The sequence below is a fragment of the Talpa europaea genome (assembly GCF_964194135.1).
Source record: "Talpa europaea genome assembly, chromosome: 13".
Lineage (NCBI taxonomy): Eukaryota > Metazoa > Chordata > Mammalia > Eulipotyphla > Talpidae > Talpa > Talpa europaea.
In genome coordinates, this window is record NC_140080.1 from 41,666,641 (window position 1) to 41,683,483 (window position 16,843).

At 47.8% G+C, this 16,843-nt stretch overlaps 1 protein-coding gene across 1 annotated transcript in view; it reads left to right on the forward strand.

Moving 5' to 3' along the window:
- Positions 1-16,843, forward strand: part of ABLIM3 (actin binding LIM protein family member 3) — a gene marked incomplete at both ends in the record, with an annotated part of 104,498 nt that overhangs the window by 70,030 nt on the left and 17,625 nt on the right. The window contains 4 exon segments of the mRNA XM_084252243.1: positions 8,325-8,383; positions 10,624-10,695; positions 15,028-15,183; positions 16,660-16,689. Coding sequence (XP_084108369.1) covers positions 8,325-8,383; positions 10,624-10,695; positions 15,028-15,183; positions 16,660-16,689 — 317 coding nt within the window.

Here is a 16,843-nt window from a genome sequence, read left to right on the forward strand (position 1 = left end):
CTTTCCGATGGACTCTAATTGGGAGAGAAGTCTGAAGTCTGTCTGGGTGAGAACTTCCGGGGCCCTGGGAGACCAGAGCAAGTTCTCTTTGTTTTAAGTTTTGCTGTGCATTCAGTCTCTTAACTGTTTTTTGTAAAGATGCCAGATTTCTAATCTGTTTGTTGCCCAAACCCTTCATTTGGGCTTCACCAGGAAATTAGGTCACTGATCTTGTGCAGCAAAATAATGGCCACAATGGCCAGGTTCAGGGCAAAACTAAGATGGAAATCACTAAGGTTACAGTTGCTGCATCGGTGGGCACTTTGCTAAACCCCAACTGTGGCTCATGAAATAGATTTTCTGCTTGTTCTAAATATGCCTTTACCCAGGAAATGTGGAAGAGTCTTTTTTTCTCTCCCTTCTCCCTGCACTAACCACACCCCCTCCCCCACCCCAGCTCAGTCTTAGGACCTGAGACAGAAATAATAACACTGGAAACACAGACATTTAGCTGCACATTTTAAGCAGCTGTTTGTTATCATTTGTATGTTGTATCACAAAAACCTGCCAGGCAGGAAATCATTTATGAAATCCTTCCTTCTAAGGAAAATATTCTAACAAATTGTAAATACTACCAATAATAACAACAACAATAATAATATGCCATCAGGTGATTTTTAGGGCACTCACGGTGTGCTCTAAACACAGTGTTTTATTTTATCCTCACAACTGCCCTGTGAGCTGAAAGTCATGAATATTGCCATCTTAGAGAACTTGTGTCCCTGGGCCGAAGTCAGCCAGCCTGTCCAGCTAGGATTTGTTTTAGACATTTTTCTTCTGTTTATTACTGGAATCCTTACCCTGTGGTTCATCGCTGGTCTTCTGAATTCTATGGATCCCCTATTTTCCAAAATTTGTATATAGGTACATTTCTCTAAGGAGAGAATCCATAATTTTAATCAAATTTTTAGAGGTATCCAAGATCAAGTGGAGAAACTTAATTCTGAATTAATCTAATCAATCCAATTTAAACAGAGCCCTGAATGTTTCGTTGATCAAAGGCCCTTGTGCAAATGAGTTTATTTCAGAAAACATCATTTTTTTTTGCTCAGACCATAGTAGGTCCTGGGACCAGCAGCTGTCTTTCTGGCACAGCTGGGAGGCCACTGCTATTTCACTGAGGTCTCATTTTTCTCAGACAAGTGCCTTCTAAGAGGACACTGAGCTAACAGATGTGCAAGAGGGAGCCCCCATCGTTAAGGATGGTGGAACACTGCCCTCAGGAGAGAGCTACACCTTTCCTCAAACCCGCTTTAAGGGACGCTGCATGACACCATGTTGGCTGGTATAATTGAGTAGCTTTGCATTATTTTAAATGGGATCTCTTTACTGACAGCTTAAGTTGTGGGAGTTATGCTTAAAAACTTAAAATATTATGTTTCCCCAACCCTACTATATAATTTTAGACTCTTCAAAATATCCTGTTAGTGTACTGAATTGATATTTCTTCAAGTCTGAATCCACTAAGCTTATTTCATTTTAAAAACAGTACATTTTAATTTTTGATGAGCTGCAGTATTTTTTTATTTTATATGTATTTTACATCATTCTTCCTTTTTGTACAGTGTATGCTTTCTCCTCTCTAGTATAGTCCCCATAAAATTCCCACCACCAATTCACCTGTGCGCTATCACCACAGTCCCGTGTGCTCTTCCCTCCCCTGCAGAATGTCTCTGATCTATAGTCGCCTGTTAATGTTGTTTTCTAATTTATTATATTTTTTTCCTGATCCCTTGTTTGGCTTCCCCTCATTCCTCCTGTAAGAGAAACCATCCGATATTTTTCTTTTTCTGGCTTATCTGACTGAGTATGATCCCTTTATAGAGGTTTAGGATTATCACACATCTCGAGTCATATAGAAAATATTACAGTGTCATCGTGTGGGGTTGTATAAAATCTCTCCTCCTCCTACCTGGCACCTCTCAGATCACCACAAACTCAAGGTGATAGATCCATTTCCTTGTCAGTTACATGTCACATTCACTTCACTGACCAATTTGTCCATGTTGGTCAGAATTAGGTTCTGAGTAGCAATTTTCTTGCTTGCTTCCTCTATTTTCTGGGAAACAGAATTGCCTGCGGGTAAGTCAAGAACTTGTCAGATACTCGGGTTTTAGCTCAATGAGATGTTTTATTAGTCTGGACTTTTTAGGAGGCAGAAACCCAGCTCAAACCACATTAGGTGAAAGGGGATTAATTGGCTCACAGCACTGAGAAGCATCTAGAAGCAGCAGGACTGGGCTGAGGTCCCCGCAGGGTACAGAGGTGGTTCTTCCTCCTGCTGCTTTTAGTGTCTGGCCTGTATGACAGCCGTCCAGGTCGGGGACATAGGGCACAGCTTGCCCTCGGCTTCCATGGGCACAAAGGGAGTGTTCCCTGCAAAGGGCCACGGCTCTTGCCCATGCCAAGAGGTCACAATGATGAATGGGCAGGCAAGACATCTCAGCTCCCTAAACCCCAGTTTCCCCTTCTGAAAACACGATAGCAGTAGGCCCTCCTCACCAGGCTGTTGTGGGAATTAAATGAGCAAATGCACATTAAAGGCTTAGCATAGTGCCTGGCACTGCCAGCTCTGGCATCCGAGCTCATGATAAATGCCCTGTTGTGTAGAAATGACCATCCCCCATGATGTCAGGCAGTAATAACTGCTGCTCCTGTCAATATTATCCTTATTAATAACACTTAGCATAGGTCTCAGCACACATGCTCCATCAGTGTTAGTTAGCAGTGCTGTATTTTACTTAAATACTATTGTTATCAACTGTACAGCTTAAGGCCTAGCACAGACATGCTCTAAATATTAATTATTATAGCCACAATAGGAAAGATAAGAACTCTAAGTGCCTGGCACATGCTACATTCTCAGTATGCTTTAATTACCTTCCTGTTATGATCAGCTCCTCAGTGGTGCTTATTTCCTATGAATTACTGGGCACCTGGGCACTGCCATTCTGCTCTCCTCCTACCTGGTACCCTCATGGGACCAACTTCCAAGTCGTAAGCACTTTCTCTGTCAACCTCAAGCTCACCCACTTGATCATGTCACACCAGCCAAATGGCCTTTCCCACTTCCCCCGGGGCCTCTTCCCTGGGCATGAGCCAGCCCCCCAGGAGGATGCACTGGCAGCCACGCCACACTTCTGTCCAGAGGCTCCACCTGCACAGCTGGCCCTCCGCTGGCTGCCTGCCCCTGCTCACCAAGCCCGGCTCTGGCTCTGGGAGAGGCATGAGCACCACCCACCCCCTTCAAGTCATCCCATAACCCCTTTCCTTTTTCCTAAACTAAGTCCTGGCCAACCTGGGGGGGTGGTGAGAGGTAGGGGAAGGGAGGTGATAACAATGACAACTAAGACTTTCATAGCACCTGTGTAGGTGGGTAGTGTTCTCCTTTGCTTCATTCATTCATCCTCACCACAAACCTGTGAGGCAGGAGGCCACATCCCCATCATACAGACGCAGAAACTAAGGTGCAGAGAGCCGGCCCACCTGCCCCAGATGGTGCAGCTGGATACTGCAAGGAGGATGGAGCTTTGAACCAGCATTGCAGTGCAGGGTGCAGGAGTCTGGCACACAGAGACTGACTCACCAGGGCTGAAGGTTATAATGACTGAAACATTGTTGTTATTACACATCAAATTCAGCAGAAGACTTGCTCTCCCACCACCACCCTCTACCCCCTCAGTGTGGAGCCCTCAGTGACAAACTTCCAGCCCAGTGCCTGCTGGGGAGACAAGAGAGAGGATTTTTTTTTTTGAGGTGAAATTTATGTCACATAAAATTTTAAGTGTACAATTAAGCAGCTTTTAGTGCGTTCACACTGCTGTGCGACCCTCCCCTCTCTCTAGTTCGTAACAGTTTCATCATCACAAAGGGAAACCCATAGGCCTGATGCAGTGGCTCCCTATTCCCAGCCCTCTAGTCTCAGGCGACCACCAACCTGCTTTCTGGAGACATGCCTGCTGGGGATATTTCATGGCAGTGGGACCACACAGTATGTGGACTTCTGTCTCTGACTCTTTTCACTTAGCCTAATGAGTTCTAGATTCATCCATGTTGGAAACTTGATTCCGTCTACTTTCCTTCCTTTCTGTAGCTGAATAATATTCCATTGTGTGGCTACACTACATTTGTTTATCTGGCCAGGGATTTTAGAGGAGCAGTTCCAAGGTCCTGGCAAGTCTGTGTCACAGAGGTGGAGCGGCTGACGTAAGGCAGCACTGTGAGAAAGCTCCCTGACCGCTGTGGTCAAGAGAAATTAGAGAAGAACCTGCTGTGGGAGGACACCCTGGCTGGTGGGAGGTTGAAAACTCTAAGAGCTGCCTAAATGAGCAGAAGGGACAGGAGGCAGGCAGCTGGGAGGTCTCAGGCCTCCTGCAGGTTTAAAAACAATCATATTCACAGATGCTTGAAAAACACTATGCTGGCCAAACAGAACCTTTTGGCAGACCCATTTCAGTCACTGCTGTGTTTGCAACCCTGGCTGGGCCTTCTGGAAGACTTACCACACCAGCTCTACCCTTGCATTAATATCACCACTACCACACACACACACACACACACACACACACACACACACACACACACACACAAGGATATGGGAAAAAATTGAATTCAAGGTCCAACAGAGATGGGTGGGTTCCCAAATATTAATAAGCTCAAAATGATGTGGGTAGGGGCTGTGCTATAACTGGCCTGAGAGATAAGACAGAATGCTGACTCTGCTGAAGATTAAAAACCGCCTTAATACTCAGCTGAGGGACAGTTTTGGAGATTTGGATCTCTATCTCTGAATCAGTGGATGTAGAAATAGCTAATCCTTCACTTCCATAACCCTCACAGGAGATTTTAACTGCTGAACCTGAAATTGTGGGTGACAGTCTCAGAGGACAAAAGTATGACTGGTGGAACTCAGAATCTAACAAGCAAAAAATGGTGGATTTTTTTTAAAGATTTATTTATTTATGCATACAAGAACTCGTGTACACTCCAGAGGTACGTGGGGGGTGTGTGTGAGAGTATTCACCAGAGACAGTGGGGAACAGAACAGGCAGACTGACTACAATACACTGCTGAGGGGAGCAGCAGGCGAGTCAGGAGAGGTCTGCTGCGCCATGTGGGTAGTTCCCTGGCCAGGATCGAACTCGTGCTTCAGTGGCTGCAGATAGCTTCGTAGGTTGTGTCATAACCCCTTGTGCCACCCAGGGAGGCCCAAAATGTTGGATTCTTACAAGACGCTAAAAGAGTTCTGTCTTGTAAAATTGGTCTCTTTATGCCATGACATTCCAAGGGAACAAATTTGGAGAGTTAAGTGGTATTTAGCTCCGTGGTTCTCCAGTTTGAGCTCTAAGTCACCTGGGGAGCTAGGTAAAATCTCACTTTCCCAGTCCTCACCCCTAGGAAGTTGCTTTCAGGGACTGGGGAGCTGGAGTGGAGCAGGAATCTGTACTTTACCAGGCTGCTGGATAGTGGTCCCCAGCTCACTCTTTGACAAGCCCCAACCTACTAAATACTCTCAGAGACATTGAGTCTAGAGTTGCAGCTGTGGAACTGAGTCTCCATTATGCCTCTTGCCCAAATCTCTGAGTCCAGCTTAGAGAATTCAACTGGCCTAACAGAAAATATCATCTTTCTTTTGTTTTGTTTTGTTTTTTTTTTAATTCACACAATGAGTATTTATTGAGAATCTGCAATGCCTATCCCTGTCAGGAGTGATCTGAATGCTGCTCCCTACAAAACTTATATTCTAATCAAGATCATTGATAGGGATAAATAATTTTTTATACATAGAAATCTATTAAAATGGAAGGATAGACTCTTTAAAGACTGGGAGGGGTAGGAAACATCCCTCAGTGTCACCATCACCCCTGGAGAATAACCTGCTGATCATTTGCCACCAGTGTGTACTTCCATTACCCCAGGGATGGGGACCTCACTGTCAGAATGAACCCTGAAATCCTCAAGGTTGCGTTTTCCCTGCCCTGGAACTTTGGCCCTTTGTGAAAAGGGGGATCAACTGGTTCTGCATGTCTTATAAAGTAGAACAAAAACAAAGAGGCTTTAAAATATATCCAAAACCATATTCATCATTCTCTTAATTCTCTTTTCCATGGTGAAACCCTGCCTTCTGGCTTAATCTTGTGTTCTCACTCCATCCTCTGGATGCATTTCACCTTGTCCTTTTTTTTTTTAATCAAGGGTAGGATCCAGTCATTCATTCATTTATTTCTTCATTAAACATACATGACCTATTGTTTTAGGCCCCGGGGAGAAAGCACACAGATGCTGTGTGTGTCAGGGTGCAGCTATGACTGTCAGCCAGCCTCACTTCACAGGGGTCTGCAGGAGCAAACCACCTTTTCTTACCTTCATTTAGCTAGACGTGTCGCTACCTACCAATGAGTTCCTTCTTGCTTTGATTTAAATGATGTATTACCAACTCCCAAGCTTGTTTTTTTTTTTTTAATTTCCAGTTGTTTTCTTTCTTTTTTCTGATGTGTGCATATGCATGCACACACACACACACACACACATATACACACATTTGTGCTTGAGCTTTATTTCAGAACAATGTTAGTGGTCTGGAGAGACCATCTTGTCAGATCTCCTGGCTTTATATGTCATTCCCACCCCGCCCCATGAGAACTTCTGCCCAACCTTTCCCTGAGTCTCTGCCATTTAATCTCATGACCTTCTTAGACACCTGTGTCCACCTCGTCCATTTCCCACAGTGACCTGTAACACGTGCTTCCTGTCAGAGTCACAGTGGTAAACAACTCCTGCTGGATTCAGCAGCCACTCGGAGCGAACCCGGAAATGCTCTCTAATAACTCCCCACGCAAGGATCCCCACCCTCCCCCTGGATAGGTAGTGGACACGCCCTCCGGTGGCTGCATCCAGTTGCGGACCCAGGGGCCCTCTACTGGGCTCTGTGAGCAAGTGCACTTCGCATTAATATAAGCAAACAGCACGCTCCCTTTCCCACACATGACAGCACTGGCCCTAGAATTAGAATGTTGGAAATGGATAATCTCCAAGATCATCTAGACCCACTGCATTATTCAGATGAGGAGACTGGACTTACAGAGCAGCCATGTTAGGGGCCAAGCAGAGGCAGAAACCAGGCCTCTGTCCTTGGGGCCCATGCTCTTCCCTCCACCCATCCAGATCTAATTCCCTTACAACCAGTCCCCAGTGGCTTAGCCAGTTTCCAGCCCCAGGGGTTCCAAGCAACAAACTATAATTGAAAGTAGATCCTAAAAACAAAGCTAGACAAACAGATGCCATCTGGGTGCTCAGGAATCTAGCCATTTGCTGCCTCCTTTCCTTTTAGGGCTAGTGATGAGATGGATGGCACCAGAGGGATAATATGTTCCTATTTTTCCTTCTAATCCAGGACACCTGTTCCTTCTTAGGGGCATGTGTAGTATTTGGGGCTGCTTCTTAACATGTGATCAGCCACCTGTTGCTCATGCCTTTCCAAATTGGCCTCTTGGGTTTGGGGACAGCCAACTGGACCCCCATCCATAGTAAAATGTGGGCATTTGCAATATGCTAAATTTGAACAATCTGAGGTCTGTTGGGAATTAGCAGGTCAAGACAGTGCTCCCAAGCAGCACACACACCATGACACGTCCTCTCCTTAAATGGCTGCAATAGCCGCAGCCACCAGTCTTTGAAGAGAAAGGAAGGTTGGAGTTCGCCACGTCTGTCCTTTTATTTCACCTCCACTGCCACTCATTCATTTATCAGCTATCTATCTACCACCTGCTATGTGTCACTCACTGCCAATCATCCAGCCGATAAACATGTATGGAGCCTCCGCTGAGAGCAAAGCCCCAGGCTGGAGGCTCTGGGACATCCAGCAATGAATAGAACTCAGCCCTTACCCAGAAGGAGCTCTTAATTTAGCTGGGGTGATAAATCAGTCCTCAAGCTACTGTAATTTAACACCATATGTGTTGAGAGCTACACAAAGGACTATGGATCCCAGAGCAGAGAGAAGTCACACCCAGCTGGCAGGTAAGAAAGTTGGCAAGATGTTGCATGAGACCTGGACCTTGAGGAATGGGTAGAATTTGAATAGGCAGGAAGAGACTGTGGGTGGCTGAATCAATGAGTGTTGGTGGATGAAGTGGCAAAGAACAAGGAAAGCCAGGTTCCTCACGGCTGGTGCGTGGGGTACAAGGGCTGCAGAGGGAGCACATGAGGTGGGGGATGGGGAGAGACTTTGAATGCTGGTAGGCAGCAGAAAGATCTGAGCTACTCTTATTTCCCTGGCCCCTTAGGTTCTGAGGTTTGGCACCCCATCTGCAAACAGGCAGCCCGGGCAGAGAAGAAATTGAAGGTAAGCAAGCTGGTAGTAACACCAGACCAGGGTCTTAGGTCACAGGTTGGGGACACTGTGCTTTATTAGCGAATCATCATGCCTTGGTGTGCAAATTCCCAAGAGTGCCTTGGATTTCCTTAATGGTAACCCTGGGCTCTTACGGGAATCTCAAAGGAAGTAAGCCCTTGGACGTGAGCCACTTTGAAAACTGTAAAGCACTGTATTTGTGTGAGTTTGCTCCCTGGTATGAGACTTGACCCTCACCATTGCTTACCAAGATGATTCCCCTATGAGGAACTCACACATACCCCCCACCCCAACCTAAGGTCATCTGTTAATAATGGTAGTTAATATTGTCACAGAAATTGACAGTTTGTAAGGCATCTTCAGAGCCACCATATGATTTAATTTCTTCAACCTGCAGAGGCAGATGGGGTAAGGGATTTTATCTTCTCTGCTGATGATGAGGTTTCAAGAGGGTGGTCGTTTGCCTGCAGGAATGCAGCCCGGCAAGGCACCACAGTGGCCCCAGCGACACTGGGCCAGCAGAGGTCCTGCATCCCTCTTGAGTTACTATGTTCTGACAGGTGCCAGGGAGTCTTGGGAGTCTGGGTTCTGGATCTAAGAACTGCTGGAAGGGAGTGGAGTGAGACCTGGACATGGGGTTGGGGGCTGGCGGCAGGGGTTGTTGGGTGGCACTCTAGGATTTCCAGGGAGCTTCTGTACTATAGGCCCGGATATCAGTGTGGCCCCTTGGGGGTCCTATGAAAAGTCACCTGCTAGAGTCTCACCTAAAAATATGTGTACAATTTCTGACCAGTTGGCTCTGTGTTGGGTCCTTTGCCATCTCTCCACCTGATATGAGTCTTGTGAAAGAGCTTTTCTACTGATGCATTTTTTGTTTGAGCCATGAGGTTTTTTCCCCCTGTTTCTTCCAAGACTTCTGCCATTTAAGGTGAAAGAAAACCTAATTGTCCTTTTTCTTCAGTTTCCTCCTCTTTGATGGCATTTCTCAAATTTCAATTCTCTTTCCACAAATCCTGATGCTTTTCATCACATCTGTGTATTCATAATTATATACATAAATTATATAAATAAGTGTATAAGCATATAAATAAGTGTATAATCATGTGATATGATTATATACTTATTTATATAATATATATTTATATGTGTATATTATATATAATTTTATCTATATAATTATATACTTACTATATATATAAATTATACACTTAATTTTTGCTTATAATCAATTCACCACTTTTTCTTTAGCCAAATGCATTTTAAAATAAAATTTTGTATCACCAAGTGGAAAGCCAGTATTACTTTCTATAAATAGAAGGTAATTATAAGATACATTCAATGAAAATGAAATAATTCTTCAGAATAAATTTTAGAAAGTCTAGCTAGGTCATGTTACCTGCACCCTCTTTGCTTGTAAAGAGGCATTCGTAGGTCCAGAGAGTTGTTAAAATGTCTTCACACCAAATTAAGACTTCCTCCATTACCTAGTCAAGAGGACTGAAGTAGAAATTTGCGTTTACTCTCACTCGTTTCCATGTTATCAATGTTCCACCTACACCTGTCTCCCAGAGCCACCGGAGTTCACAGTTCATACTCCAGGAAATAGTTCTCTCTAGTCTCACTAGAATGCTTTAAATCAGAGGGTGAAAGATCTGGAAGGGAAGGTAGCAATCCTTAAAACCAGCCCTTTCATTTTACAATCAGAAACCTGAGACCACTAAAATCACCCTGCTCACGAGAGGTCCTTGATTCCCGGTCTTTCTACTTTTAACTTAACAAGCTGCTCCTCACATGCACTAAGATTGACACCACAGTCCTCTGCTCCAGGAGCCATTAATCCAACTCTGGTTGTTCAGAAAAGACTTTATCATTTAGGTTGATGTCTAGTGGCAATGGCTATGCTGTAAAGAATCAGTATATTGTGCAATTATGTGGAATTTAACCTACCTTCCCATTTTGTGTGACCAGACTGCTAAGGAATGAACACTCCCCAATTTTATTCATAAAATCATGCGAGAACCCAAAGTGAAAATTTTGCATGTAACTTCCTCTCTAAAAGACCAATTACAAGCATGTGAAAAACAAAATCATGTTCTCTGTGTTTTGGTTTTCATGCCCACTCAAACAGTGGTTAGACAGGCTGAAAATAAAGAGAAAGGACAGCCCACGGTATTGCCAAAGTCCCTGTCACAGTCACCAGTGCAGTGTCTCACCTCCTGTCTCCCCCACAGCACAGGCGGACGTCTGAAACTTCCATCTCACCCCCCGGATCCAGCATCGGGTCTCCCAACCGAGTCATCTGCGTACGTATCGCTTTACAGTCACCAAAAGGCCTTTCTTATCCCCCAGGCCGGTACCCGGAGAGTTTTTAAGGAAGCCAAGGACAGCGGTCAGGCTCTCTTCCAACTGAAACCTAAGGGCGCTGGCCCCGTGCTGGTCTCCGGTGGGTCTGAGAACACAGCGGGTACGGGGAGGACAGGGACCTGACCTCGGAGCACACGGCCCAGTAAACAGTTCCAGGCATGGTCTCACATGTCAGCAGGAGCACAAGAAAGAACCTATAGTCACGCTCGGACTAGCTCTGAAACCTACATGGTTCTCCTCCCTCCCCATGACCTAACTGAGACCAGGGCAAGAGAACAATGGGGGTCAGAGCATTTTCAGAGTGGGTGTTGGGTGTGCTGTTGTTGTGGAGATAGTGGCGCATGTGATAAAGTGACAGAAGGGAGAGGAAGCCAGGTGAATGTGGAAACGCGGCCATCGAGGATTTACAACTGTAAGGTGCTTTCTCCTCGCCTGAGAGGCCAGGAAAGGAGTAGACGGTGTGGGTGTGTCTGAGCTCCCACTCCGGAGGCACTCCCATGGGGAGACAGTGCCATATGCCAGGGATGTAGCAGAAGAGACAAAAGTCACCTTAGAGGACCTCAGAGGTCCTTGGTTATGTCATTCACGCACTCATTCATTCATTCAACAAATGTGGACTGAGTGTCTGCTCTGTGTCCTGGGAAGCGGTGCTGAGCCACCCTGCCCTGCTGATGCTCTAACCCTATGTGTGTCTTGGGGATGAGCAGGTACAGTTCTGATCAGTAGAAGGAAGAGAAAAGCACAGGGTGCTCTGATGCTGCTGCCGATGAGCAATGGGGAGAAGAGTCCCAAAGAACTAATAATAGAACTAATACTTAAACTCAAAACAGATCAGAAGAGACATAAACCAACAGCCATAGGGGAGGTAGAGCCTGGGGACTGAAATGAGCAGAGGAGAGGCTGACAGCAAGCGAGCCTTGGCCAGCCTGAATCCACCTGCTCCAGCCATGCACAAGTCAGACGAGCCGAGGAGTACAGAAATGTGGGGAAACAGTCTGCAGCAGGAGGTCCACTCCTAACACGAAGCTCTAGGTACAGACCGTGACCAGACAATCGGGGCAGTCGCTGCTTACTACTGCTAGTCAGTATTTACCACCATTCCATATCCAGTTTCCTCCTTGATCCCTGGGTAATAGTGCCCATTGATGGAACTGCTTCCCTTTCTCCCCTGTTCAGATGAGCAAAGAGACCCGAGTTGCCATTGACAGCAGCTTCAGTATGGGTCTGAACTGCCACGTGGCGCCCACAAAAGACAAACCAGAGGGACCCCAGGCGGTCCTCATTGGAGATTCCTGTTCAGAACAAGAGAATGGGCACCCTGCGCTGTGAATGGGGCCCACCCAGGCAGGCTTAGTGAGCTCAGTTTCAGGTCTGACACCGTGAGGAGGTTATGGCCGTGAGCATGCTTCCAGAAGGTTGTTCCTGGAATACACGAGCCTCGTTGACCTTTGAGAAGTAACGTAGACCCTGTGATGTTGACCTGGAATTGGGGAGAAAGCTGTTCAAGTGGTCCTATAAGGAGAACCATAGCATTTGGGGCCACCCACCTGGATCAGTCACCCCTCGAACCCTGGTCTAGGCACAAATCCCCTTCGGCGCCCAGCCCCACCCAGGGCCTCACCCTGAGCTGCTCTGGGGACATTAGATCACTTCAAACCCAGCTTCCAAATTCAAGGAAAAAACCCATGCAACCACTTTGGGGTCATGCAAGTCTTATCCTGAAGATAATGTTGAATTTTCCTAACTCGTGGAGTTTAGTACCAGCGGCCCTGAGGTGGCAGCTTTGGCCCATTCCCCTTCCTGTTGGAATCGTCCTCAGATGGCGTGACTTCCACCTGCCTGTGTGGTGTCTTCCTTCCTCCCTGCTAATGTTGTTTAATCTCTGTTCATTCACTGGGCCCCCAGACTTAAGGCTTATAAACCAGGTGGCTGTAGGAAGAAATACAAATTTAGTATTTTTGAGGTTTGGCATAAAGTGCCAAAATGGAGATGGATGGGGGTAGAGACAAGTTTATAAGATGTCAGGAGCTGTTAAGGTCAAGACCATATATCCAAGGACAGAGGCAGCAGTCATGTCAGCAAGGTTCCTTTGACCCATACACCCCGAAGTTGGTCCAGCCATGGGTGTCTGCACTGGGCAGGCGCTGGCAGGGATGAGATGGGATCACCTTCATGAAGGAACCATTTACAGAGGTCAGGTGGGGTTGGGGCACACACACCATCGTGAGGCTTCCGGGGCTAGCAGAGGGGGTCAGTTGTCACCACCCTCGGTGGTCACCAGCAGCCACGGGACAAGAGCCATGCCTGACCTCAGCCTGCCAGGCAGGGGGATGCAAGGGAACACACCACCTGCCTCTCACTCCCTCACCTGCCGTCTGCCGGGGCCTTGAGAAGCCAAGCCCACCTGAGCCTGGGGTGCCTCAGAGCCTGCATCAGGGCAGGAGAGTAGATATTGGGGCTAGAAAGAGACTGATAGTGCTGCACCCCAACAGCGGTGGGCTGGGACAGGGACAAAACAGCCCTGGGAAGTGTTTAAAATATCAGCACTCATAAGGCCCTTATAGAAGCTGCTCTCTCTCCTGAGAAGCCAGGGCTCTGACTGCCCCTCAGACTTACCTGGCTCGAGGCAGGGTGAGGACATTCTGAAGCTGATACTTCTCTTAGGTTCTCTATCTAGTGTCCTCTGTCTTCACTGACCTCCCCTTAGGACCTTGTGAATCACAATAGGTGGCGGCTGGGGGGTTGGGCCAGAAGCTGGTCGACCACAGCAAAAACTGGGCCCCAGAGGGAGCAGCTGGAAGAAGCAGGCATGGAAAGGACACGCCTCCAGAGCCAGGAGACGTGGGCTGTGTGCAGGGGAAGCTGTCTCATGCGGTTCTAGAGGCTAACCTCAGGCCAGGTCAGTAGACAGAGGCTCGTTCCTGTTGAGTGAAGGCGCATCTTCGGGAAGACAGCCTCTGACATGCTAGGTGAGAGCCCCCATCCAGTAAGCCAGGAGAGGCCCCTAGGGAGGCCAGGCTCCCAGTTTAGACCACCGGATTTGAACTCTGGTTTTGCTGCTTACTAGCTACGTGCCCTTAGACAAGGTCATTGATTTCTCTGGCCCTGTTTCCTTACTCAAAAATGAGGAAAAATTGGGTCTCCCCGGTGGCGCAGCGGTTGAGCGCTGGGTTGCGAAGCTGCCCGCGGCCTCTGCGGCGCCGGTTCTATCCCCTGCTGCTTCCCGACCACCGGAGGAGGGTCCCGCATGGCGCGCAGACCTCTTCTGCCGCCCGCTGCTCCCCTCAGCAGCGTACTTCAGTCCTTCTGCCTGTTCTGCTCCCCGCTCTGGCTCTGGTGAATTCTCTCACCCTCCTGCGCTTCTGACTGTACCCAGTGCATGTATAAAACAAAAAAGAAAGAAAGAAAGAGAGAAAGAGAGAAAGAGAGAAAGAGAGAAAGAGAAAGAGAGAAAGAGAGAAAGAGAGAAAGAGTGAAAGAGAGAAAGAAAGAAAGAGAGAGAGAGAGAGAGAGAGAGAGAGAGAGAGAGAGAGAGAGAGAGAGAGAGAGAGAGAGAGAGAAAGAAAGAAAGAAAGAAAGAAAGAAAGAAAGAAAGAAAGAAAGAAAGAAAGAAAGAAAGAAAGAAAGAAAGAAAGAAAGAAAGAAAGAAAGAAAGAAAGAAAGAAAGAAAGAAAGAAAGAAAGAAAGAAAGAAAACATGCCTCTATAAAAAAAAAAAAATGAGGAAAAATAACTACCTACCATTAGAGGTGTGAACTGGGTGGATACGCTGAGTTAAGGGCCTTAGCGTCCATTCTAACAGGTAGTAACAGCCCATCAGATGTTAGCTAGTGGTTTACTACGGTGCTTCTATCTGACATTACCATCTTCATCATCTTCTTTAAGGACTCTGTGATGGGGGTCCTCCTTGTGTAGGGTCAAAGGTGGTCAGCCCCAGACTGTAGTTCAGACTGGATTGAAACCCACTAAGGGGCTCCATTTGCAGAATTTGGAGCCTCAGTTTACTCATCTGGAATATGGGAATAACACACTGCACAGAGCCATCGTGACACTGAGAGGAAGTGGCTCCTGAAAAGCCAGGGCCTCCCCATGCTGCTCCTGTGGGAACCGAGGGCCTCTAAGACACATCTCACTGGCCTCTGGAGTCTTCTGCCCTAACATCTTGTGTTTAATGGAATCTGGAGAAGTTCCAGCCTCCATGCCTGCTCTCTGCTTCCTCTCTCCTGTCCCTCTTACCTGTCCACTTCTTTCCTTCATTTCCCTCTTCCCCAGGCTAAAGTGGATAACGAGATTCTAAATTACAAAGACCTGGCAGCTCTCCCCAAGGTCAAGTCCATCTACGAGGTACAACGCCCAGACCTCATTTCCTACGAGCCTCGTTCCAGATACACGTCTGACGAGACGCTGGAGAGATGTGGCTATGGAGAGGTATTGCGTCTCGCCCCTCTGTGGGCCTGGCGGAGGAGTGCTCCCTCCAGTAGGGGTCCCCACTCCCCTTTATCACACATAATTTGTCCTCCATGCTGTTGGCCCCCAGACTCTTAAAACTAGAATTTATGTCAAATTCAAAAACCAGAAGATTTCATGCACAAATCTGGCTTTTTCAAAAAAATCAGAACTGGCTACATGATACCCTATTTCCACCATCTGGAGGTGGGAAGCAGCGCCCCCTGTGGAGAGGACAGGGACTTCCTGGTCTCCCACGTCCCTGCCACTCCCTGAGAACCCACGACCACTCATCACTGGGGTTGGGGATGTGTGGTGGTGAAGGGGTTGTGGCAGGGGAGGAATTCCATGCTCAGCCCGGGATGCTCATTCCTGCCAGGCTCAGTGGCCATTAGGTAGGTTCTGTGGTTTGGGCACCTGACCTTACATCTCTGTGCTCAGAGCAAGACACCCGTAAAAACTCAATGTCAGGTGACTTTTGAAGCAAAACCATCAAAAAGATGGCTGCTGGAGAATAGAACATGTTGTCAGGGGAAGGCCGGTGGCCCCTGCCCTGGCGGCTAACAGGGCCATGTCCAAGGAGGTTTCTGGGCCCCTGAACTAAGCGTATTGGAGCAGGGACCCTGGTGCAGGGGTCAGGGGCCTGTTCTTGTTCCCGCTCCACCACTGCCCCCTTCCTCTTGAAAGGGAGTGGGGTCCCATGTGGTTTAATTGCCCAATACTGAGACGCGTGGGGGTCTGCTCCCTGAAATGGATCACGAAAAACATGCTAAATGTTTGGCTGAAGTTGGTAAGCAGGATTCACCGGCCACAGCTGGCCCCAGGTTGGTTTGTTTTACTCCGCAAAGTACATTCTTTAAGAATGTACGTTGCTTGTCAACATTTAAACATTTGGGCCATTTCACATAAGGATCTGCATTTCTGAATTGACGTGCAAGTTTAAGAAGCTGTGCTGACTCTGCCAGGCGCCCTGTCTGGCCCCGACACATAGCAGCAGAGAGCACACTGTCCTGACAGGGGCCATTCCACCTCCACCGCCGCTCCCCCTGCCGGCCCAAGTGCTGGACATCACCAGCCTGGCCCTGCCCTGCTTTGGGGCCCCTTGCCCTGGGCCCTGTCCTCATGAACCAGAGGGTTCAGGAACCGGGAGAGGGACAGCAAAGGGGCAGGAAATGACTGAACTGGAGAAGCGAAGGCACAAGCAAGGGCCCGGCCTCCCTGAGTGCCCGGGCCATCCCATTCCCTCTCTGACCCGGGTTTTCAGAGGAGGGTCTTGACCTCCAGCTTTCCTGCCACCTTTGGACTGCTGAGATTCCAGAACTCAAAGCTGTCTGAGAGGGAGCTGCTGGCAACCACAGGCCTCTCTGCTGAACTGCCTAACCACACTCTCTGTCTCCATCTTGCCTCCCTTCTCTCCTTCTGCTCCTTCCACGGCCACCTTCAAACTTCGCCTCTAAGTCGCTGGGAACGTTATCTCCCTACTCCCAGGTAATCAAGCTGGTTTGAGGAGACTTTTTACATAATTATGTCCTTTTGTGCTGACCAAGCAGACTCCCAAGTTCACCCCATAAACCCCCAAGGGTCCTGAGCCCTTGTGTGGGTGCTCCCCCAACCAGGGCACAGATGGGGAGACCTGGGGGCA